The sequence below is a fragment of the Mixophyes fleayi genome, chromosome 3 (genome assembly GCF_038048845.1).
Source record: "Mixophyes fleayi isolate aMixFle1 chromosome 3, aMixFle1.hap1, whole genome shotgun sequence".
Lineage (NCBI taxonomy): Eukaryota > Metazoa > Chordata > Amphibia > Anura > Limnodynastidae > Mixophyes > Mixophyes fleayi.
Window position 1 is genome coordinate 66,262,066 of NC_134404.1, and position 25,306 is coordinate 66,287,371.

General features: G+C 40.5%; 2 protein-coding genes and 1 long non-coding RNA gene across 4 annotated transcripts in view; 1 reads left to right on the top strand and 2 right to left on the bottom strand.

Moving 5' to 3' along the window:
* RNF168 (ring finger protein 168) overlaps positions 1 to 5,190 on the bottom strand; it is a 123,666-nt gene extending 118,476 nt beyond the window's left edge. The window contains exon 1 of the mRNA XM_075201606.1: positions 5,180 to 5,190. The gene's annotated coding sequence lies outside the window, so the exon portion shown is untranslated. The remainder of the gene's footprint in view (positions 1 to 5,179) is intronic.
* Positions 5,191 to 6,880: 1,690 nt separating this feature from the next.
* Positions 6,881 to 25,306, top strand: part of TFDP2 (transcription factor Dp-2) — a 52,498-nt gene continuing 34,072 nt past the window's right edge. The window contains exons 1-2 of one of the 2 annotated variants that reach the window (XM_075201610.1): positions 6,881 to 7,042; positions 20,473 to 20,571. In XM_075201610.1, the coding sequence (XP_075057711.1) occupies positions 20,569 to 20,571 (3 nt within the window). In that variant the 5' untranslated portion in view covers positions 6,881 to 7,042; positions 20,473 to 20,568. Of the gene's footprint in view, positions 7,043 to 8,404; positions 8,477 to 20,472; positions 20,572 to 25,306 lie in introns of those variants that run through there. The other variant, XM_075201611.1, reaches the window with a different exon arrangement.
* On the bottom strand, positions 20,846 to 24,566 carry LOC142143627 (uncharacterized). The gene is made up of 3 exons (XR_012689555.1): positions 24,360 to 24,566; positions 23,172 to 23,282; positions 20,846 to 21,139 (listed from the first exon to the last, which is right to left on the bottom strand). It is a non-coding gene; the product is annotated as an uncharacterized LOC142143627 (long non-coding RNA).

Here is a 25,306-nt window from a genome sequence, read left to right on the forward strand (position 1 = left end):
AGTCATTCAAAATTCATTCTGTTGTGTGGATCACTTAATGACAAATTCTGAAGGCAAAACGTGCACAATTTTGCAGCCAAATGCACAATAAATAAACAATTTACAAAATGGTGTTCAAAATGTTGCTCATCTCTACAGCCAGGGAAGGGTCAGAATACCTAAAAGAACAATTATATTTATAGGTATGTTAGTATAACCAGCGACAAGGTTTGCATACCTAGTAAAACAACTCTGAATAACTACATACCTGCATATTTGTGCCAATTAACCTTCCACAAATAGAAAGGAAATTTAGCTCCTCAGTCATGATTGACATAAAACAGTAAAACTTTGTAGCTTGGGGTACTTTCTCACAAGAAGAATTATAATAATGGTGTGTTTTAATCCTTAACAAAAACAAATGTACAGATCTTGTAGCAGTATCGTCAAAATGACAAATTATCTGAATTGGGGAAATACTAACGGAATAATTTATCAAACTTTCTAAAAGGGAAAATTATAGGTGTTGCCCATAGCAGCGAATCATATTTTAAAAAGTATATTTACTAAACTGTGGGTTTGAAAAAGTGGAACTGTTGCCTATAGCAACCAATCAGATTCTGTCATTTTGCAGAATGCACTAAATAAATGACAGCTAGAATCTGATTGGTTGCTATAGGCAACATCTCCATTTTTTCAAACCAGCAGTTTAGTAAATATACCCCTAAGTATAATTTATCTAGTACATTCTAGAAAATGATAGCTAGAATCTGATTGGTTCTTGTAAAGAGAGATTTTGTCATCCCTGTTAAGGTCTCTTCAGCGCGGGATTGGATTTTCAGGTTAGCATTATAATCACTATGGAACATACTTGCCAACTTTTTGGAGGTCCAAAGGACAAGTGTGGAGGACATGACAATACCATCCGCATCATTTTGCGCAGGGTGGTGGTGGGGGATGATGACGAAGTGAATCGCGTCAGGTCCTGACTTTCAAGGCTTGATTATGCAAATCACATCATCAACGACCCTGCTCTCATAACAAATTTGTGGGTCTGCTGCAAAAAGCTACTTTTGTGGGACAATATGTAACTTGCATGAGAGTCTAGTTCACTATTTGCTGATCTACTTTTTTGAAATAAAATATTGGTTGTGCTCTTTCAATTGGTCTGAGTACTTACCACTGAACAATTCACTAGTACTAAAACAGACACTTAAAAGTGCCTAACCCCTTTACTACCACTGGCGCTCCACCCACAAGAGTACCGCAGGAGGTGTCACCATACTTCTGCTCTTTCCTGGTGCTGGGGGAGGTAGATGTAGGTAATGTGACATCTGAATGGACAGTTTAACCGGGGAATCCAAACAACTGTTACATTCGTTATCAGTAAAGCCTCCATGATGCTTAGCAGAGCCCATACCTGGCCTGCATTCTCGATGGGAGATTTGGGACAAAATAAGCCCACCCAATATTCACCCAAGCCACAAATTCCTGAAGGTCATCCAGTTTTGGTTACCAAAATTGGGATTATGCCAGGAATATTGGGACTGTTGTGAGGTATGCACAGAGTAATCTTTATACTAAACCTAGTTCTATGTTGTTCCTCTATACCCCCTATCTGTACAACCAGTGAGAAGCAAATGAGCAGACTGACTTCACCTCACTACCCTACCAAATGGTGTCTTTACAAAAAATCATCTTCAACATCAGCATTGTTTCATGAGGTCAAATCCGGCATATGTAACATATATAGGGTACATACTCATGGGTGGTTTAACATTCGTGGTGTGTTGCCATGTGCTCTCCGGAAGGTGAACACAGCTTGAATGCTTGTCAAATAGTGATGAATTGGCCACTATGGCAAGCTCCATTTCAACAAGTTCATGGTCAGTTTAGTGTTTGTTAAACTGCTGTTCGTATTGTACTAGATCTTTTCATGGTGATCTATTTTGGCAAATGTTCAATCTGAAAAACACCAGACAGATGTCAAATTGCCCAAGAATATACACCAGAAGGGTTTGCAAATTTGCAATGTGATAACAGAAATGCGTTAGAACCCCAAAATTGCTATTTTAGCACACTCATAGCATACAGATAAGCGAGGTTTGTTATTCTTTTTAAACATGTTAAGCACCCATTATTTTGAAAATAAAGAAAGTCACACTATCATATATATATAATAGTTTACCTTCCTCCATGGTCACTCAGGAAGGGGTCTAGTAATTAGTGACCCAAAGAAGCTAATTTCCCAGCAGGAGAACACTTTGGGGTGATGCTGAAGAGGCCATCTTTGCGTCTAAAAATTAATCTTTAAAAAGCTGCATGTAGAAACCGTGTACTTACGCCTATATGCTGACGCACACTCACCACAAGATGCATCCAGCTCTGCACCAGTAGCATGTACCAGGTTTATGTCAGGCATACATACACCAAGGTACACTTACACCCACCCAGGTCATAAGCACAAGGAACGTATCCGCTATTAGGTTTGATTATAATAAAAAACAATCTATAATACAGCAGATATAATATTCCTAATTGTGTACAAATGAAAGTAGAAAAATGTGTTATCACATCATATAATGTTTGCACAATCAACGAAGACAGCTTCAGAGCTGAATTTGCAAACATCCAATCAGAAATGATTAGCTAGTGCTGGTGACGGTCATCGTCATAAGCATGTATTCATACCCTGTTCCGCTTCCCCAGTCTCAAGCAGTTGCAACTATCAGATGCAAGCAAATCTGTATAAGCGGGAGGCTTTTTTGTAGGGCTTGTACAGTACAAATTTGCGGATTTTGCACTACTCAAAGGAACATACGTCCAACTCAGTGTTAGGCCCTTTGTCTCCTTAACGCCAACTTTTGTGTCTGATCGCCTCTGTCAGTGCTGCCTACTGGTCGAGAGCGCTGGCATACAGCAGGAGCGCCAAAGGTGGAGTTTCAGCGCCCTGCTCGCAAGCTTACAATCTATAGGTTCTCCGGTAGAATACACTGAAAATCCAGTTTATTAGACAGAACACATCAGATAATAACGTAATGATTTCACAGAACAATTCATTGATGATATTAGACACTTCTGCTATATATCTATAGCTATATATATATATATATATATATATATATATATATATATATATATAGTGTAATATACTCCCTTCTGTAAATTATAACAATATTATAAATCACTGAGGAGCTCCATGGACATATATAGAGGCATAGATATCCAAAATATCCACATTCCAAAAATAACAAACCCTCCCACACCTCTCAAACTAACTCACCTTGACACCACTTCTACCTTCATCCATTTACTAAGGGACACGTATCTGTGTATCTCATCAATGGAGATTAGCATTGCTCGGAGCACACTCTGCATCATTGAGCAGGATCACCTCATTTTAATAAAAAGAGGGACATATACTGTATAAAGTGCAGCAATAACATCTTCCCCTGGATCATGCCACATTGCCTGTATTGAGCACTGCCAAGCCCATTAGTGGTACATTTACCCTCTATATCTACAAAAGTTCCTCATTCATTTAAAGCAATGATGTGATTATTGCTACTCAGCACTAAGTGCATGGATGGGTGGGAGAGTGGAGAGAGTACATAGCAGCTTATTTTTTCTTTCATGAAGGACCCTTACCCAAACTGGCAGTTTCCGATATATCATCTCCTAAGGTTGCCAGTGAAGGTCAGTTCACAAAACTAACTAGGCGCTCATTGACTATGAATCCCTATATCTGAAAGAATGATGCTGCAGGATGACAGTGAAAAAATACACACAATTTAATACAGATAAATCGTCCCTTCTGCCGCGCGGTCAGACATTATCGGGACCCAAACAGCAAGTATTACATATATCATCACAATCTATCTCGGAATACCCATTTCAAACTTTATTGTTTACATACTCTGGATGAACATCTTTACGGAGGGTCCATGATTTATAGACTATACCCTCAAGCACATCATTTGACCTTAACCATTGCCTGTACCTTTATTACATCTACACTGGACGCATTATACAATTCAACATGAGGACTTTGTTGCATTAGATTGGCTGGAGGTTATTCATGGACTCATTGCCTTATAGTCTATGAGGCACGGTTATTTGCTTGGACTTAATACTGCTTTCCACGCTAATTATTCGTTACTGCAGTATATGTGTACCCATGTCTTTCGTCTGAACTTGATATTGATATTAGTGGTATTTTTATGACATATTTTTAGGCGATTTTATTAACTAAGAGATTCATGTAAATTCTATTGTCTGGATTTTTTATCTGTATTAAATTGTGTGTATTTTTTCACTGTCACCCTGCATTGCAGTGAACACTTTATTCAAAGTTCTCCAGTCTGTCAAGCATTGAATTGAGAATGGACAGTACCAGCAGTTCACTTACATAGTACACATATGCTTACAGCCCCCACTGAAGAAGTGCCCACCTACCTTAGGTCCTAGGGGACTTCCTCTCCTATTACGGTAAGTGTTCCCAGGAGGAATAACATCTCCCCATGGTCCACTGCCCTATGCAGTCTAAGTGAACCTCAAAATAATAATCTATGGGTGACTAGGAGGGACGCTTTGTTTATACTATGTGCTGGATGGTCCCTGGATGCAGATTGCTTTATTTTTGGTCCATCCAGAGTGCTGCAGTGAGTACCCCCAGTAAATACAATATAAGGCATGTTACCCAGGTGCCTATGAGTACATACCCTGCCATAGTAATGAATGTCCCACCATCACCGCCCCGGTTGGCTTATAGGGATCGTAATAAACTTCCACTACCTGGTTATAGATTGTGGACATTCTTCACATCATTTGATTTATTAAGTTAATTGCCTATTTATTGTGCTTCTATTTATAGGGTAATAAATAAATGTAGAATATAACCGTATGCATCAAGCAATCTAAGTGACAACCCATAATAAAGGGTTCCTAAGGCAGGGCATAAGTGCAAGAATTGTTCTATTTTAGAATAAATGTGTGTCTTTATATACATTTTCAATTACAGAAAACTTAGGGGCACATTTATCAATATTCGTCACAAATGAAAAATAGTTATCAATCCTTATAGCATGGATAAGGATTGAACTATTTCTCAAATGTATTAAAAAATCTCCACAGGAGCAGCAGTCACAAAAAACTGCTGCTCCTGTGAAGTTAAAAACTTACCTTTTCACTGCCTCTTCGTTCCCGCTGCTGCTGTGCGATCCATAGAGGCCTTGTGCGCATCCTCTGTCTGAAAACTGCTCTGCACGTCTGTGATGCAGAGAGCGGAGTGTGACAGGGAGGGATCATGTGATCCCTCCACACACGCGCTGTAAAGCTCTGCTCTTTGGAGCTAACCTGTGACACTCCAGGTGTTTGTGAAACTACAAGTCCCAGCATTCTTTGCCAATATATATCAGCTTATTGCTGGAAGGGTATGCTGGCACTTGTAGTTTCACAACACCTGGGGGTAAATGTATCAATATGCGGGTTCTTCAACACCCGCGTGTTCAGCCTCTTCCGCGATTAAATTTCAAGCGGCGCTGCATTGTAAAGGGAAGTTAACCCTTTACAATGCAGGGCCGCTTGAAATTTAATCGCGGAAGAGGCTGAACACGCGGGTGTTGAAGAACCTGCATATTGATACATTTACCCCCTGGAGTGTCACAGGGCCACCTTAACAACTTTATGGGCCCCCGGGCAATGCAGTGTACCGGGCCCCTAAAAAAATAAATAAATAAATAAATATATATATATATATATATATAGTGTGTGTGTAAAAAAAATATATATGTATGTAAAAAAAAACGTGATTATATATATATATAATCATTTTTGTTTTACATATATATATATATATATATATATATATATATATATAGGGACCCCCTTAACTTACCTTAAGTCCGATCCTCTTCTTTTTTCCACGCCGCTGAGTCTCTTCTGCCCTCTGCCGTGCTGTGGTTGCAGTGAATGCTGGGCGTGACATTCACTGTGAGCACAGCACGGAAGAGGGGACCAGGGAGGGAGCCGGATCACCGCTAATGTGACCGCAAGGTAAGTATTTAAAAAAAAGAAAAAAAAAATTTTTATTTTTTTTTGGGATTCGGATGGGCCCCCCTTGCCTGCAGGGCCCCTGGGCACCTGCCCATTGTGCCCAATGGAAGAGACGGCCCTGGAGTGTCACAGGTTAGCCAACACTGGATTAGAGAAACACTTAAATTGACGTCTATTCGTTTACGGGGAATTGACATGAAAATGAGGTTTAATAAATAGGCCACTTAATGCGATCACATTTCTAAGAAAAACATTATTATAATCAAGAAGAACCACATCACACACTATAACAGTTAAAATTTAGTTGTATGAATAGAATGCATTAGATTATTGATTAATTCAGACACCTACATCGATTAAATCAGTTTTTAACATTAGATTTTAGCATGATTTCTACCACTTTGTGGCGCCTTATAAGTCAAAGATGATAATAATAATAATAATAATAATATTATGGTCGTCTTAGGTTTGATTAGTGAAAGTCAGATGCTGCATTGCCATTAGTACAGTTGCATGCTGTATGCATTCATTACTATTCGGTAAATGCTACACGTGAAACACGTATTAAAAGTTTATTTTCATACTGGACCCAATAATCAAGTTTACTACCCATATAAGGCAACTCATTATGAAATGTCTGTGCCATAACCAGTATGACAGCTCACGTTGTGCGATGCAATATACTGGGACTTTAAAACTATTACCTTTTGCACAACAGAACTAATACTATCCCAAGGTGGGAGCATAGGAAAGAAGCTGGCTGTGGTGGGGAGATCCTGCAGGCTGTGGTGGGGACATCCTGCAGCTCCATCCATACCCCCCTAAGTGTGTGTTAATATTGTAGTATATGGAATGTTTAGCAGCTGCCAGACCAGACCTGATCTGCTGAAGGGATCAGATCGGTGCTCCTTTGCTCATGCCTGCCTCATTTTCAAGTTTTCAGGGTATGGTAACAAAGAGTGGTCTAGTAGTGAGCTGTGCTAGTGATCCAGTCGTGTCCTGTATCCAGGTGAGTGCAGCATGAGGGTCACCCCTGTGCTCCCCCTACACATCTTCTCCCCCAGCCCCCCCATGTCCTGCTCAGTCTCAGGCTCTGATCCAGCACAATGCACTAGTTTCCTGCAGCATGCTGTAGAGCAGGGGGGAGGGTGATTTCACTGGTTTATGTATTAAATATTTAAGTCATGGACATCTTTATATTGGAGTGTTCTTATAATGTCAGTGTTCTCTTTTGGTTTAACTACCTCCTGGATTTCTGTGTAAACATGACTGTGCACTGGAGCATTGTTTTAAGATCAAACTGGGGCTTGGTTGCATTAGTCTAAAATGTGTTGGCATATTGTGGTAATGTGGGGTAGTTTGCATGTAGAAGTTTTAAAACCATGTAATATGCACTTAGGAAATGAAAATGTCACGTTCTCATAAAAGCAGATCTTTATCTCAGCATGCAATGTAGTTTAAAAAAGTTGTGAAAACAAACTGTATGTGTAATATATATATGTGTGTGTGTATAATATATATATATATATATATATATATATATATATATATATATATATAAATTATATTGTGTGTGTTTACTTTGGTATTGGCAAGCTCCACTGTTTCAATTACATTTTGTATTCAGTTTTGTGCTGCAGCTTGTAGTTCACGTCAGCATGGCCTGGATTTGAAATCCTGTGTTGTATTTGCTTCTTTTAATGAATTATAGCCAGTGTGTAGGCTTATGGCAGGGGAGAGATAGCATCTTAGTGGAGGAGGTATGATAATGGGAATAAAGCTCTCATGTCTCTCCTTTTGCTTACCTTGGTTACTTTCTTTTTATTCCCTTAAGAATTCTTTTCTGTATCTACCCTTGTGTCCTGTGAGATTACAGAGACTGAAGTGGGAGAGAGCAAATATGGGAAATATACTGAGCACACATCACTGCTCTGGAAGTTGCATGTACTTAATTCCCTTTATTTTAAAATATATATATATATACACCAGGTAAAATGTTGAAAAAGTGTTTTTCATTTTTTTTGCAGTAAAATTGGCCTTTTTTATGCTTTAGTGTTTGAACTCACTTTTTGTTGTTTTAGCACATTTACTTCCAGAGAGTATACAGATAGCAGACTGGCAGTGAAAAGGTTAATGGGGGGGGGGGGCGCGTCAGGGTGCCCACTATGCAGCCTGCTTCCTGGGTCAGACTGTCTCTTGGGACCACATGCAGCTCAGTGGGACAGTCACTCTGAAAAGAGCCAAGTGTCAGCTGTATGCTAATGAAGGGGACAGCATTGTCTGCTCCCAGAGAGGAGGAGACATTCCACTGGTCTTCAGGAACAGTTCCACTTCTATCACTGCAACACACTTCTCCCCTGCAGTAATTAGGGCAGGCAGGACCTTTAATGATGGTGTGAATAACTATAGAGGAGGCTACAAGAATGTGGATGATCAACCTTATGTGAGTGTGTATGTGTATACATATATTATATGTGTGTATATATATATATATATATATATATATATATATATATATATATATATATATATATATTATTGCTCACAGGAGCCAACTTAAACCGGTTGGATTTTCTCATGTTAGCCCCTCCACCCCATATAACTATGAAAAGAAATATATAGGCATAGCTAGTTGTGGAGGCACAATTATTGGGTGGGTGGGGGGCTCAGACTGGAACTGGCTCATTCTCCCAATAGGACTCAGGACACTTTATATTGTTGCAGAGAGTAAGGCAGCACTAAGCACTGCCATTCTATGGAAAAATATATATATATTCATTGTGCCATATTGTATACATATACACATATATACACTGTGGCACATTAGAAAGCTGTTAAATGTCTTTATATAATTATTTGTGATCCTATGGTGCAAACACATTGCAAGTCTACATCATTTCGCACATGCTACGTCTCCAGCTAGTTTATCAGCTGCAAAGAAGCAACTCCTAGTAGACGGGCTTGTAGTCAGAGAACATCACTTGTAGCATATTGGCTGAAGGGTGGAAGAACCGACAGTCAGTTTCTACACATATAGTAATACAAAAGATTTCTTGTGTGAAAGGTCTCTTTGATGAATAAGAGCAAGATTGATTTACTTCAACTAGCTGTCTGACACATACAATTTAGCCTGGTATGATGTCACATGACCTATATCTGAAAAGATCCAAGACATCTGAAACCACCTTCTGCTACAGGTGTATAATGGGGACAATCAGAATAAATCAGAATAGAGTCGTGGCATCAAGTTCCTGTTTCTGAAATAAAAGCACCAGATGACCTTTCAGAAAATGGCAGCTAAAATAGTGACTGGGCTGCATAGCAAGCACTTGTCAGGGAAGACAAGAGGAGCTGAACGTGTGCAGCTTAGAAGAAAGTAGTGCTAGAAACATTAATATATAAACATGGTATTAAGACTTTTGTGAGGCAGTATTTTTTAAAAATAAGAGGATTTCTAGAACAAACACACTTTCAAAATGGTGGTAGGAAATCTGAAAGGTGATAGGAGGAATTATTTACAGATGGGGTGATCGGTCCATAGAATGGACTCCTACCGTATAATAATTAAGTGGTGCATGGGACTAACACTCGGCTATTGGTAAGACTGAGATTTAAAATGCATCAAATAAAAAATACACATAAGAGCTGTAGGTTCCTTAATGCTAACAAATGTTATGGTTTTTATGACCCCATTTAGTTACAGAAACAGAGTAGTGTGCCGTTACTAGCTATGTTCTTATTCTATCTACAATTTGTTATTCATTGGGGACCTGGGGAAATTGCCTAATTGTTCCCAATAACTTTTATGATGAGACTGGCCACTTGTTGCAAAACTCCCCCTAGGGGCTGATATGTATAAAACAGCAAAGTGGTGACCTCAGAGAACTGATAATCTATTGGCCACTTTTCGTGTGCACTATTATTGATTGTATGATAATAAGACATTTTCTCAGTAGCTTTAACTTCTGTTATCATAGTAATGCTGGGTCTATTTTATAACAAACACCTATAGAACACAAATCGGCAACTAATTTTGATCTAGCGTAAGCTAGAGTATGAAAACAAATGGGATACTGCATATTTTAAATAATTTGAGTACTATGGGGACTAGATAGGCAACATATGCTCCATGCCTCCGAATGTAGCGGAGCTACAAATCTCAGCATGCTGCTTGTTAGGTCTAGTAGTTCCAAAGAAGCTGGAGAGCTACACGTTGACTGATTATGGTGTTTGATTCACTAAATTCACTAAATTCTACTATCTATTATTAACTGAGTAACATTACCATTAGGAACGGGTTCCTATTTACATTGATGTAACTCCTGTGGCTCTAGGACAGGAATCTAGGCTTTATTTTAGCCTCAGCGAATACGAATGGGCAGCATGGTGGCGAAGTGGTTTGGACTTCTGCCTTACAGCACTGGGGTCATGAGTTCAATTTCCCGACCATGGCCTTATCTGTGTGGAGTTTGTATGTTCTCCCTGTATTTGCGTGGGTATCCTCCGGGTGCTCCGATTTCCTCCCACACTCCAAAAATATACTAATAGGTTAATTGGCTGCTATCAAAAATTGGCCCTAAATCATCCAAAAAAACAGTTTAATTCTTCGTTGGTAGGCCTTCATTTATTCTACACATAAAACAGATTGTCTCCCTCTTCATCTATGCATATTGGCAATGCAGCTATCGTCTTTGACTGTATATTACACCCTACACTTAGAGTTAAATATGTAAAGAAATGGAAAAAGCCAGTTTGGTTTCTGTCTCTCAAGGCCCCCCTCCACTTGTATAAAATACCAAAACATTCAGCCATTATAGACTGTACAATATTAATTGACATGGAGAAAGCCAGTTTGGTTTCTGTCTCTCTAGGCCCCCCTCCACTTGTATAAAATACCAAAAAATTCAGCCATTATAGACTGTACATTATTAATTGACATGGAGAAAGCCAGTTTGGTTTCTGTCTCTCTAGGCCCCCCTCCACTTGTATAAAATACCCAAAAATGCAGCCATTATAGACTGTACAATATTATGAAAAATGGACAAAGCCAGTTTAGGGTCACTCTGTTTATGACACCCTACCCTTAAGGATAAATTGCCCTAACAGCAGCCTTTCAAGATGGTATGTGATATGGAAATGCCACAAGTCCCTTTCCTCTTTGGGGGTAGATTGCACCCTACACTTACATAGAAAGTTTTAAAAAGATGTTATCGGCATCATCTTCAGCTTAATCCTCACCCTCATCAGTGTGTACGTCATCATCACAGACTATCAATTCATCGCCGCTTGAATCCGCCATTAGAGAACAGTCAGTGCTTGGATGTCTTGGATGGTGAAGGCCTTCCTCGTGGAAGATGTAGTTCATTTTTATAAACATCATTTTCTCCACATTTTTGGGAAGTAACCTTCTACGGCGATCACTGACTAAGTTCACTGCTGTGCTGAACACTCGTTCAGAGTACACACTGGAGGGTGGGCAGCTTAGGTATTGCAAAGCAAGTTTGTACATGGGTTTCCAAATGGCCTGCTTTTCTTCCCAGTAAGGAAAGGGACTGTCTGACATTTCCATATCAACTACCTCTTGAAAGTAATCCTCCACCATCCTTTGCATGTTTATACTCGTATTGGATGGAGTTATGGGCAAAGTTTTTTTGAAAAATCCTTCAAACCAGCCCAGATGTTAAATTGTTCTGGTCTGCCCCCTGTGTCTTCCCTGCTTCTTTTTTGGAAATTAATTTTTTTACGAGCAGCAGCTTGAGTAAGTGAAGGAGGACACGTCGTCAAGCCGAGGCCCAGTTCAGCGGCCAACTTGCTGAGCAATAGCTCCTTGCAAAAGTTCACATCTCGCTCATTTACAAGTAAAGACTCAATGTAGGTTTTAAACCTTGGATCAAGCACAGTGGCCAAAACGTACTGATCCGAGTTAGAGATCTTAATAACTCGAGGATCATTGTGAAGCGAATTAAGTACTTGATCGACAAGGCCAACATACTTTGCTGAATTGCTTGCTTTCAGCTCCTCCTTCATTTTCTCAAGCTGCTTTTCTAATAGTCTAATTAAAGGAATGACTTGGCTCAAACTAGCAGAGTCTGCACTCACCTCACACGTCACAACTTCAAAGGGTTTCAGCACCTTGCACAGCACTGAAAGGATTCCCCACTGTGCAAGAGTGAAATACATCCCCCCTCCTTTCTTAATGTCATGGCTTGTGCAATATGCTTGGATGGCTTTGCGCTGTTCCTCCATCCTCTGAAGCATGTACAGGGTGGAATTCCACCGATTTCCCACTTCTTGCTTAAGTTGGTGGCAGGGCAAGTTAAACTGCTCTTGGAGCTGCTGTAATCTCCTACATGCTGTGGCTGAATGCCTGAAATGGCCTGAAATTTTACGGGCCACCGAAAGCATCTCCTGCACCTCATGGTTATTTCGTAGGAAGCTCTGCACCACCAAGTTGATGGTGTGAGCAAAACAGGGAATATGTTGGAAATCACCCAGCTGTAATGCTCGCACTATATTGTTGGCGTTATCTGAAATGACATACCCTGGGGAGAGTCCGAGTGGTATAAGCCATGCATCAATCACATCTCTCAGTTTGCGTAACAAATTGTCAGCCGTATGCCTGTTAGTGAAGCCGGTGATACAAAGAGTGGCCTGCCTGTGACAAATGTTACGTAGTGGTGTACATGCTGCTGCTGTTCCTGCTGGTGAAGGTGAATGACCAACCCAGTGGGCTGTCACAGTCATATAGTCTTTGGTTTGGCCACTTCCATTTGTCCACATATCTGTGGTTAAGTGAACAGTGGGCAGAATGGCATTTTTCAGCGCAATCTCTACATTTTTACACACTTTTTGGTATAGTTGTGGAATAGCTTTACGGGAGAAATGGTGTCGCGATGGAATTCTGTAACGCGGACACAAAACCTCAATTAACTGTGAAAAACCAGCTGCGTTTATTGTGGAGATTAGACGCAGATCTAACACTAACATTGCAGCCATGGCGTCTGTGATTCGCTTGGCGACTGGGTGACTGCTGTCATATTTGCTTCCCCTCGCAAATGATTGTTTCACAGTTAATTGCTGAAATGTAGGACTGCTCATTTTATTAACCTGCCTTTGGGATGACGATTCACCCCCAGCAACAGCAGCAGCAGGACTAACGCTTTCTTCAGAGGAATCAATAATAGTGCAGGAGTCATCCAGCCTGAAGTGGGATGCCGGGCTAACTCCGAGCGCTACTGAGGATATTGATGAGGATGGTGTGGTGGGTGTATTTTGTAGCCGTCGGTATGTCGGTGAGCGGAGGGTCTTGGCTGATGATGGAGTGCTTGTATTCTTTTGGGAAGAACTTTCACCTTTTCCCAACACTTTGCCATGAACTCTCGTTAAATGGCGTAACATAGACGAGGTTCCAAGATGGTTAAGGTCCCTCCCTCGACTGACTGTGGCTTGACATACACTACAAATGGCTATACAATTGTTGTCTGGATTTGGGTAGAAATAATTCCACACATAAGAAGTGGATTTTTTTGTTTTATTCCCAGGCATGACAATGGCCTTTTTCTTGTCACGTGCCAGAACTGCTGCCACTGGTGCAGGACTTACACAAACAACCTCATCCTCAACATCCTCATTAGCGCCCTCATCGCCCACACAAATCTCCCCCTCATCCTCTTCTAATTCCAAAGTGGCATCCTCAATTTGGGTATCACCAGCTACACTCGGGCTATTAAGGCACACATCAGCAGAATGCTCACGATTAGACATCTCACTGTTGGATGAACTCTCCACAGGGATTGTTGTCATTTGTGAATCAGAGCAAATATTCTCCTGTAATGCCTCACTGTTATCTTGCTATCTCGGCTTTGACGCGTAACAGTAGTTGTGCACCAATTGTAGGCTGAGTAAATTTTTGGGATCTGCCACTAATAGCCAAAGGTGAAGGCCTCATTCTCTCTTTGCCACTGCGTGTGTAGTATGGCATGCTTGCAATTTTTTTTTTATCGTCACTTAACTTTTGCTCAGTTACACTTCTTTTTCGCTTCAATACAGTAAATTTTTTTTTGGTTTTTGTTTTTTGCACTAATTTGAAAACACTCTGTTGTTTGACATCGCCTTGGCCAGATGACGTACTGGGAACACTAACATCAGGACTGGTGACAGAACCTGGTTGCTCATTCAGATCATATGTGGACTGCTTTGAATCCATTCTGAGCGCAAACCACTGGGGAGTGCTAAAAATGATTTAGTAGATACTGCTGACAGATATGACTTTTGATAGCCAGAAATATTAATGCACAATTAGGGAGGACACCCCAAAAGCACTGAGGAGTGCTAAAAATTATTTAGTAGATACTGCTGACAGATATGACTTTTGACAGCCAGAAATATTAATGCACAATTAGGGAGGACACCCCAAAAGCACTGAGGAGTGCTAAAAATTATTTGGTAGATACTGCTGACAGATATGACTTTTGACAGCCAGAAATATTTATGCACAATTAGCGCTGGGGAGTGCCAAATATTAAGAAAAAATAATAAACCTCTATCCTCCTCTCTGCACTAGCGATTTTGGTTAGAGCAATTGCAAGAACAATATTGTATTCGCTGTCCCTGCTCTAATCAGCCTATGACTACACACTGCTCTCTCCCTTTGTCAAATGGCGATGGATTGCTGTGGAGGCGTGTATTTATATAGTTGAAGTATCGCGAGAACCGAGCCCCGAGATCCGATGACGTTCGGCCTCGATTTGGATTCGGAACGGGCGGGAGAGTACCGAGCTGCTCAGCTCGGTACTCGGATACCCAAAGTTCGGGTGGGTTCGGTTCTCGGAGAACCGGACCCGCCCATCTCTACTTTTATTCACTGGTCAGCGTCCCTTGAAATAATGAAAAAAAATCCTCCTTAACTTACCTTTTAATCGGCTTGTTCTCCTGTCCTCTTCTCTTCTTTTCTTCAATTCTGTGCTGCTGATTGTTCTTCTCGCCCGGGTGACTCGTCTGTGCTGCACTCTGCAATGGATGTTGGGCGTGATGACATCACGCCCGACATTCACTGTGAGCACCGCACGGAGGAGGAGACAAGGGAGGGAGCCGGAGTACCAGCTGATGCGACCGCGTGACCGCAAGGTAAGTATTTTCTTTTCTTTTTTTTTGCAGGATTTTTTTTTCCATTAACAGTGCTGCCCCCTTGCCACAACCAAAACTCCTTCTGGGCCACATTTACAGGCGCGCTGGGCCGCATGTGGGCCGCGGGTTGGACAACCCTGTTCAAGACTATAATGTAATGTACTAAATAAATTATAGCTAGAATCTGATTGGGTGCTATGGGCACCACTTTCAAACCTTCTAAAACGGAAAAGTGATAAATCTACCTCTTAGCCTGTATATAAAGCAGACATTTTTTAGAAGGGTGGCTCTTCCCTTTCTTGCATCATTCTGATGCCAGAGCTCATGTGATTGCTTTGTTTACCTAGGTAACAAATGGTCTTTACAGCCTACATGTTTATACACATGGACTGGGCTAGGTCATATATGTCAGCTGTCACTCGTATCCATTTTCTGATTGTTGTATGATTTATGTATTTGTTTTTTTTCTTCATTTTGATAAATACCTGGCATTGCTTCTTTTGTTTTAGTTGCTATATATCGTTCTTACCATATTTTCATATAATCATTATGCTGCATAAGTTAAATGGAACCTAAAGTTTGTTACCTACCTTATATCCATTTATGCAGTCTTGGGACTTGTTCACACCAAGTTATATTATACACTCTAAGGGGGGTTCTCAATTGTTCGGCTTGACGGCCGAAATACCGTTAATACGGTAAAAGTGCGCTTAAACGTTCATACGGTAATTTACTCGCTGAATTTCAGCTCGCAGCTCAGGGAGCTGCGAGCTGAAATACAGCGAGTAATTACCGTATTAACGGTAATAGTTTTAGAGTGCGAGTATTTCAGCCGTCGAGCAAAAAAATTGAATACCCCCCTAAGTGGTGCATTCAGAAGTGATTTAGGGATCACTACTCTATGCCAATTCCACTCAGCCATTAACACGTTAAACACAAAGCTCTAAAGTGGAACTCTTCTTTTATCTATATCATGTACAATCTTCTACATGGGGGTGGAATGATGACCTCAGGAACTTTGTAAATAAACAAGAATAAAAGGGTGAGATTTGGTATAAAATGTATATACCTTTTCTCGCATTTATAAATGCACTTGCTATTTGGCAGAGTTTCAGTTACAAGTAATCATAAAAAACAGGATTTCCTTTACCACAAGACACTGAAAGGTGATATTATACAGGTTGAATGTGATTATTAAGTTGGGAGTTAGTGGAGATTACATAGTTGTCAACTCCTTTTCATGGATTCCGTGGCTGTGGCTGGGGCCTTGGGGTACTACAATTCCCATCATGACCACTTTAATGAATGTGCTTATAACCCTCTTTTTTAAATCTTTCTCACTAAGTGACTTGTATAAAGCCCAGCCCACAAATAAGAATGAACGGGGAGAGATGAATACAATGTGCAAAAAAATAGGGATTTTATAGTGCAGCTGGACAATATAAAAAATAGGTTGTTTCCATGGACACGTCTGTAAAAATTGGGACTGTCCTTGGAATTATGTCCAGTTGGTAACAATGACTTTACATGTACAAATCAGAACCAAAAGCGGGATATATGGCATTTCACCTTTAATTTGAATGAATTTTTAACATTACTATTAATATCCTCTACTTATGAATCCATGACATATTGCACAGCACTGCTGGGGGGGAGGCATAATACAAACAGATGACATAAAGTGACATTGAACAGAAGGTAAAACTGACCCTGCACAGATGGGCTTACAGCTTTATACAGTGATGGGCAACCTGATACCCTTCAAGGTGCGGCCCTCTGACTTTCAATAGGGCCCTTAATCTCAGTAATAAGTTAAAACCATACATTTAATCAGATAAAGAGGCTCATAACTATAATAACATATCCGCAGGTAGATTATATAAGTGTTACAAGCTATAACAGACACATCTGACAATAAAGGAAGGAAGGAGCTGGGGGCCGCTGGTGAAGGCTCTAAGGGCCCTCTGTTGCCCACCACTGGTGTAAGAGGTATGGGGATACATAAGATAGCAGAATAACAGTTGTTATTGGTGGGGTAAGTGTGTGTACTGTACGGTATAATCATTATCAGTGCAGAGACGCTTGTGCCGCTACTGGTGGTGTTTGGAATGAGAAGAGGCGTTGGGAGATAGAGGCATAACAGGGGAACAGCACTGCAGCTCTTACATTACAACATGGGCCTGTTGCATACATGGTATCAGCCTACAGATATTATTCATTACAATGCTGATTTTTTTTATATATATATATATATATATATATATATATATATATATATATATATATATATAATTTTAGCACGCTCCATGCTAGTGCACAAGAAGTAAAACTTGTATAGTTTGTAACCTGCCTGCTGTCCTGCTGCAGAGACCTAACAGAAGGACTGGCCCCACCATAATAGCCATCACACCTAAGCGGTCCTGTCCTTGGATCACTTATAATGTTACAGGTTTCCTTTGGGAGGCCAGAGAATATAGCTGTGGGGGGAGGAGCGTGGGTAATGGCAGTATGTGGGAAGAGGGGTGCCTGGGCAATTTGAGATCTGCATGTAAAAGGAAGCTTGTATGATCAGCTGTGAGGAAAGTGCAGACTGCCTGTGTTTATACAGGGACTCTCTCCCACTATTATCCCCATCCCACATCTTAATGTAAGACCCAGAGTTCTAGAGCATGGTAGTCAGGAATACAGGTAGGTATAAGAGTGGTATACTTATTGGACAGCTAGACCTGATTGTCCCATGCAGCCACAACATTTCAGGTCTTGTCCCTGGATTTTAATATCGGCCAGCTGTTGTCCTATACTGTGATTGGTTGCTGTATGCCTTTCTTGGTGCATGTTCTTATTATGCTTTATAGGTTAAACCAGTGGTGGAAGCCATTCACATACATTCCCATTACATTTTGCATACCACCTCTTCTACATGTCCACTTTGACCACTGGGTTAAACATTACTGCATTATTATAATGTTGGCCATACAGTGCTCCTGTCATTAGGGAGTTTTCTGGTCACACGTTAAAATAAACGTACGGCTAAAGGTAATTTTCAATCCATGTGATTCCTGAGAAAAATGTGTGAAATCCCCCAAAAACTTACTATTTACGTTTTGATTAACTGCAGTGACCCCAGGGTCAATTTGACAGCTTGGGTTATAGATGATAGAAAAAAATATATTTAATAAAAAAATGCAAATACCCACAGCATCTAAATAAATGTCAGAAGAAAGGTGCAGTAAGGTATGATCAGTGGGTGCAGAAATAGTGATAAACAATTCTGGGCAGAATCTGGGTCATCTGTATTTTAGAAAATAATTTTTTCATAGTTATTGTATATTATTATATTGGTTAATGTACTCTATAATATTCCATATTAGATAATAAAGTGCCCTCAGTCATTAGAGCTGTTATTTGTCAAATCAGCTTTCTGTTAACAGTCCTACACAAAGCCGCGCGCGCGTCTCCCGGCAGGGGGCCTTGCGCGCTTGTCTATAATTTCCTTCTAAGTTTGTTCTTTTAATTATTCTTAATTTGTAAGGCACCACAGTGCTCTGTAGCGTTGTACAGTCGGGAAAACAGGATATACCTAAAACAGGTACAAGCAAGGTGGACAAAATAAATGCAGACATGAAAACAGAGGGTAGGGAGGACCCTTCTCATGAGAGAGCTTACATTCTAATGGGAAGAGGTTACTGCTGAAACAAGAGGAGTGAGTGGTTCAGAGTGGAGATTGGGACAGTGTCCGAGTGCATTAGTGTGGGTAGTAGTAGTAGGGTAATCTCTAGTAAAGACATGGGTTTTCAGAGAGCGTTTAATGATTTCAAGGCTGTGGGAGAGTCTGATCAGCATGATGTAGGGTATTCTATAAGGGGTTAGTGCTATGTGACAATTCTTATAGGTGGGAGCGAAAGGTGGTTATCAGAGGTGAGGTGCAGGACAGAGTATTCAGAAATGAGATCTGTGATGTATGAATGGGCGGTATTGTTGATGGCTTTGTAGGTAAGGGTGAGTAATGTGAATTGGCTTGTGCGGGGCACAGAAAGCCAGTGTGGCGATCTGCAAAGTGGTGCGGCAGAGAGGAAAATCAGTCTTGCTGCTGCTTTTGAGATGGATTGAAGCTGGGATATTTGGGTGATGGGAATTCTAGATAGGAGGTAGCCATATCAGGAGATGAGAGAACGGATAAGGGTCTTGGTAGCATCTCAGGTAAGAAACCGGCGTATTCTGGCAGTATTTCTTAGGTGGAGGTGACTGCTTTGTTCCTGTATTGAGACAGTTAGCACATCTGCCTTCCACCACTCTTGTGGCACTGACCCAGGCATGACAGAATCCATAAATCATAATCATAACCACTGACATTTTTTTAAACTGCATTTTTAAGGCCTGTAAAACACTCTGAACCTTTGCTTCCAGCGTTGCCAGTTTACTTGCTTTGTGGTAGCGTCTTTCGGGAAGCTGTACAGCACTGTCAGAAACATGTCAGTGGGTACGAGGGCTAGTGAGGTTATAGCTTAAGTTTGTTTCTTTAGCACACATGGGTGGATGCCATAGTACTTTATCTGCCTTAATCTTGTGTAGGCCTCACTGCACCACCTCCTCCCATGTTACACAAGTAACCTCTCATGGTGTTAGCCTATTGCTGCAGTCTGTTTCCTGGTATTTTCTCCTGCATTGTGAATGGAGATAAAAACATAGTTGAAACATCAGCTTTCTCTTTATTTTCTGCCATTATCTTTCCTACTTATAATATTGGCTAGTAAATGATAAAGTTGATATGTTTATTTTAATTTATGTACTTGAACAGTGTTTTGGGTTACACTTGCCGTCCTTTGCAGTCTGTTTGTTAGACTTTGATAACTTGATTTCCTTTTTACATATTTTGCTGCACTCCTGTTATTTCCATCATTGATTTTCCATCCATCTAGTTGTTACAACTTCTCTCCACATTATCATAAGATATAGCATCTTACTTCTGTTCCCTGCCTGTCATTCATTGGGCCCCGTCCGTTACTGTAGCAGTATTGAAAATGAAAGTCTGACAGTATGAAGCCTGATCATTCTGAAACTATAAAGTTCAAACTTCAGAACGCACACATGGAGATCAGCTCTCCCTATATGGTAGAAAGTTACGACTAGGGCTGTCTTATCTTGTAAACTGTTTGTATACTTTAGCCTTTTGAAACATCCATAGGATTGCCTTACTGCCTGTTCATTCATTTTTATTTTTTTTCTGGGTATATACTTTTATTTATTTTTTTCTTCATGGGAACTTTAATGTTACTGATAGTCTTACATCTCTGATATTTGTGCTCTTTCAAGGCTGGATGACAAAATAACCACGTTGCTGAATTTCTTGTAAAAAGTCTCCAAAAGGAGTTTTCCTCGAACCCATTACACGTGAATGCTGAACTCCAAATGGTGAGTCTTTCTTCTTAATGTTACCACTTATGTCCGTGTTCAAGTTTTGGGTTTAGTTATTTGTGTCAAACTCCTGCATATTATATGAGCAGCAACTGGATTTTTGAAATGAATATATGTACATTTTTCACCTTGATCAAAGTTTTTGAAAATGTGTATTTGTTGTTTTTTGTTTTGTTTTTTAAAGAAGTTTTTTAAAAATGTATTTTATTTCAGCAATGTGTTTTCCTGACGTGTTCATTCTGCATCCTGTTGTATGACACCCCAAGCAGAAAGTTATAGGGAGTTTCCAATAATAAAAAAAATGTACATATTTGAAATAGAATGTCAATGCATATACCAGTGTGAACAGTCTGCAGGTGATCCACCTGTGTCCAAGGCTCTGATTTGCAGATTCCTCAATCTAATAATGATTGGCTGTCTCATGGACCTATCCCAGTGTGGCTATAGACAGCCCAAGCAAATATCTCTTGTTAGAACTGTAGAATGGTCGATTCTGATAGCATAAGGAAGGGCAGAGCTTACTCCATCTCCATGTCCAGCCAGGGTGGATCATCAACATAGGCATCTGCAGTGAACAAAGAATATATGCTAATGGAAGGATATAATCCAGGGTTTCCCAAACCCAGTCCTCAGGGCTCCCTAACAGTGCAGGTTTTCCGGATCACATGTGACATAATTAGGACCACCTGTGGATCTGTTACAATGTGTCAGTCAGTAATGAATACACCTGTGCTCCAGCAAGGAGATATGGAAAACCTGCACTGTTGGGGAGCCCTGAGGACTGGGTTTGGGAAAACCTGATTAATCTATTTAACAGCTCAAATGTCAATGCAGAATAATACATCACATGCAAATCTGTATCTCAAGGTGCCTCCAACTCACAAACAGTAGCATTTGCGTCAGGCGTAATTGGTGTGTATACTTACATCCCAGGAAGAGTAGCGGTAGTGTAGACATGTGACTCGACAGCATTAGTAGTAAATGGTAAAGCCGCGTTACCCTACTTGTACACAATCTAATAATTCAATAAAGTGTCTAATACACAAGAGAGAGTATTGTCTTAAGTGTTACTAATAAATATGTAATTCGCCTTTTCAGTATAAAATGTGATTAGTTACAAATGCAAATTCAATTAAATCCGAACATCTGTTTTAACCTTTGAAATCAAATGGAGTTCTTCTTTCCCGCAGTACTCCACAGGGAAATGTCAATGAAGTAATGAGAATAAACGGCTGTGATTTCATATAATATACAATAGATGCAATGCAAACCTGTCCTGTAGTGCTTTTACTACCTGACTAGCTATCTGCTGTTCAGCCGTGCCTATAACTTGATATATATATATACTAAACATAAAGTGTTTGAAATGACATGCATGTCGTTTCTAACTCCCCCACAGAGGAAACCATTTTCTGCCCTCCACACTTCCTTTTCTGCAAAACAACACCAAGCGTTGTGTGATAGCATCCTCTGAGACGTTGTGTTCTTACAGTGCAAAGGACACTCTTTCATGTAACCTCCTTGAAAAGAGTTCAGTCGGCATCCATTTATAGGATTGTATTGTGAATGTTTTATTGAATTAAGGCAAAGGTAATTCTCCTTCTCACCTAGACATGTCAGTGAACTTTAGAAATCCAGTTTATTTTACAATACTATACATAGATAGTGAACAAGAAATGGAGAACCCCATATGAAGTCACTTAGTAGGGCTCTGAGCCACCACAGTTGGCAAGAACGGCCTGTATGCATCGGGTCAATAAGACTGCCAATGTCAGAGTAGTGCCGGAGGGACGCAGCAACATTTTCCACAAGGAAGATGCACAATGTATGCCCGGTTTATGGGTTAAAGAAGTGTCATTCAAGAATAGTCCTTTAATGTTTGATTGGGTTCAGATCTGATAACTGAGTGATGTAAGGATAACATCAATGTTCTGCTCAACAGAGCATTGGGTGACCTCACATGATCTGTGTGATGCTGGAAGACACCCTACCGTCAGGATAGAAATGCTGCAACATGGGGTCAAGATGATTGCTCCACCATTAAGTAACAATTAGCAGTCACCTTTCAGTCTAAGGGAATTGCTGCACCTAAGTCATGTCAGGAAAATGTTCCCCACAGTATTACTGAACCGTACTTCACTGTTGACAACAAGCACTCGGGGCTGTAGATGTCTTTAGGTTGGCGCTACGTGTGTACCTGTCCGTTTGTATAGATCATGGTGAGCATATCGCTGTCCTGCACTGCTCTGTAGTCCGTTGCCTGTGTGCTTTGCACCAATGAACCCACAAATGTGCATTGCCTGGTGTGATGAGCGATCTATACACTGCAACACAAATATAATGTGTGTTCTTTTACTGTGTTTTGTTTTTTGTTTTTTTTTGGATTTTTATTTTTTTTAATAATATAGACTGGCATCAAAGGCTGTACGCCGTAGTGTGAAATTTGCAGTCCGTTCCTCTGCGGTTGCTCGTCTGTTTTGTCTTGTACCTTGAGTTAGTACACAATTATCACAATAGTATGGTATAAGAGCACCCTGGCACATTAGTTAGCATTGCTGCTTCACAGCAGTGGGGTCTTGGGCTCCATTCCAACCAACCTGTATTTGTGGAATGTGTGTGTTCTCCCCGTGTTTGCTCCTAGTGCTTCAGTCTCCTCTCACAGTCCAACAACATACTGGTATTTTAATTATCTTCTGACAAAGTAGATCCTAGAGAGTGTGAGAGAGGGAATTTAGACTGTAATCTCCAATGGGGACAGAAATGTATGTGAATGACTACATAGTCTCTGTACAGCGCTGCGTATTATGATTGGTGCTATATAAATAAACAACAATAATTATATGCTCTTTGTCCACTGCTGCCCTTTCCTGGTGTCGGCAAGAATCTCTGAGGCAGAGACACCCCCTTAGATACTGTTGGTTGGGAAATATTGTCAAATTATCAAGTTCTTTGACACTACAGTACATTGCAAATGCATCCCAGCAATCACCCCTCGTTCAGTGTCACGTAGGTCTCCTCTTGCATGCGTGCTGGCCATAATTATAGGTAACCAGGGTAATCCAGTGTGTGTATAACTTGAGTAAGGCACAGGGTCTCTCTATTTATTTTTGGTAATATTTGCACATCTTGCCCTGTTGTTACTCATACAGGGGTGGATGTAATTGAGAATTGTTTCATTTCGCGCATGCGCTAGATGAATGCATCAGTCCCTATGTAGAGTGAGACGCATCGCTCACTTACTACTCTCTGACAGCGTGAGAAGTGTACGTATGCCACCCACAAGCACATTATGGGCGTATTGCTTAAGTTTCGTAGTGGTAGATGCAGCCGTGTATATTACTGTCTGTTGCAGCTGGTCTATCTGTGGTGCAAGATTCGTGCTGACCGACCATTAGCTGCTATGAGCACTAGGCTATGGTATGGGGTGGTGACACTATAATAGAGAAACACACAGCATGGGGTTCCCCTGCCACTATGTCACACAGCCCCAGCCTGTTCAGCATGGGTCTGAATTCTCCAGGATGTACTACTGGTCACAGCAAGTCCTGGCTTACCTAAAATGTTTGGGCATCCTGGCGATATAAGTGCCAACATACCCATGGCTGCCAGAGCATGCTGTCACTTAAAGAACTAAGCACTAGCATACACCGGCATCCACAGCCTGCTGGGACCAGAAGAGAACCTGCTAAAATAAAAAATACAGTACAATAGACGCACGTTAATTACAAATCCTGCATTGAGAATAAAACCTCCCCCACACCCTCAATAACCATGTTATTGCTCACCTTTATCCTGGGGGATCCTCCTCTTTCTTGCAGTTGCAAATCCATTGATTAAAAAGACCCCATAATGGGAGACGGACATTTGCTCTGATAGGAGCGATGAAATGTGAATGACCATGAGACAGCCGATCTCTTCTATTTAATACAGGGCAGCTTTCCCACTCTCTGACGTCATTTACTGGTGACTGTGGACTTTTCTTATAGTTATTATTTTTCTCTTTCAGTCTGTGTTCTGTCTCTTAAATTTAATTCTCCTTCCCATCACTCTTTATTTAGCCGTCATTTCCTCAATGTGCATTTCTTTCTCTTTGTCACAATGACTTATTTTCCGGTCTCCTCATTAACTATATGCTGCTTCTTTGTCCCCTAACGTTCCCCTCTTCTCCATTGTCTTTACATCTGTTTCACTATATTCTCATTCTCGCCACCAACTGTTTCATTCTTCTTACTGATCCGCTTTCTACTTTGCGTTCTCAGCTGACCCCTATTTTGTTTTTACTTTGCATTATACAAATGATATAAAATGTTATTGATATCTTCAATATATAAATAATATATACTCCGGTATAATCTTTCACATTTATTAATATTGGTATAATAAATATACACTCAATTAGGCACTTTATTTGGTACACCTGGCTGTTAATATAAATATCTAATCAGCTAATTGTGTGGCTGCAACGCAATATATAAAAGCATGCAGCCATGGTCAAGAGGCTCAGTTGTTGTGCAGACTAAATACCAGAATAGGGCAGAAGTCTGATCTAAGTGACTTTGACTGTGGAATTATTGTTTGTGCCAGAGGTGCTGGCCTGAGAATCTCAGAAACTGCTGTTCTCTGTGGATTTTCAAGCACAACAGTCTCTAGAGTTTACAGAGAATGGTGCGCAAAGCAAAAAAACATCCAGTGAGCGGCAGTTCTTTGTGGAGTTCTGTGCGTTAGACTGGTC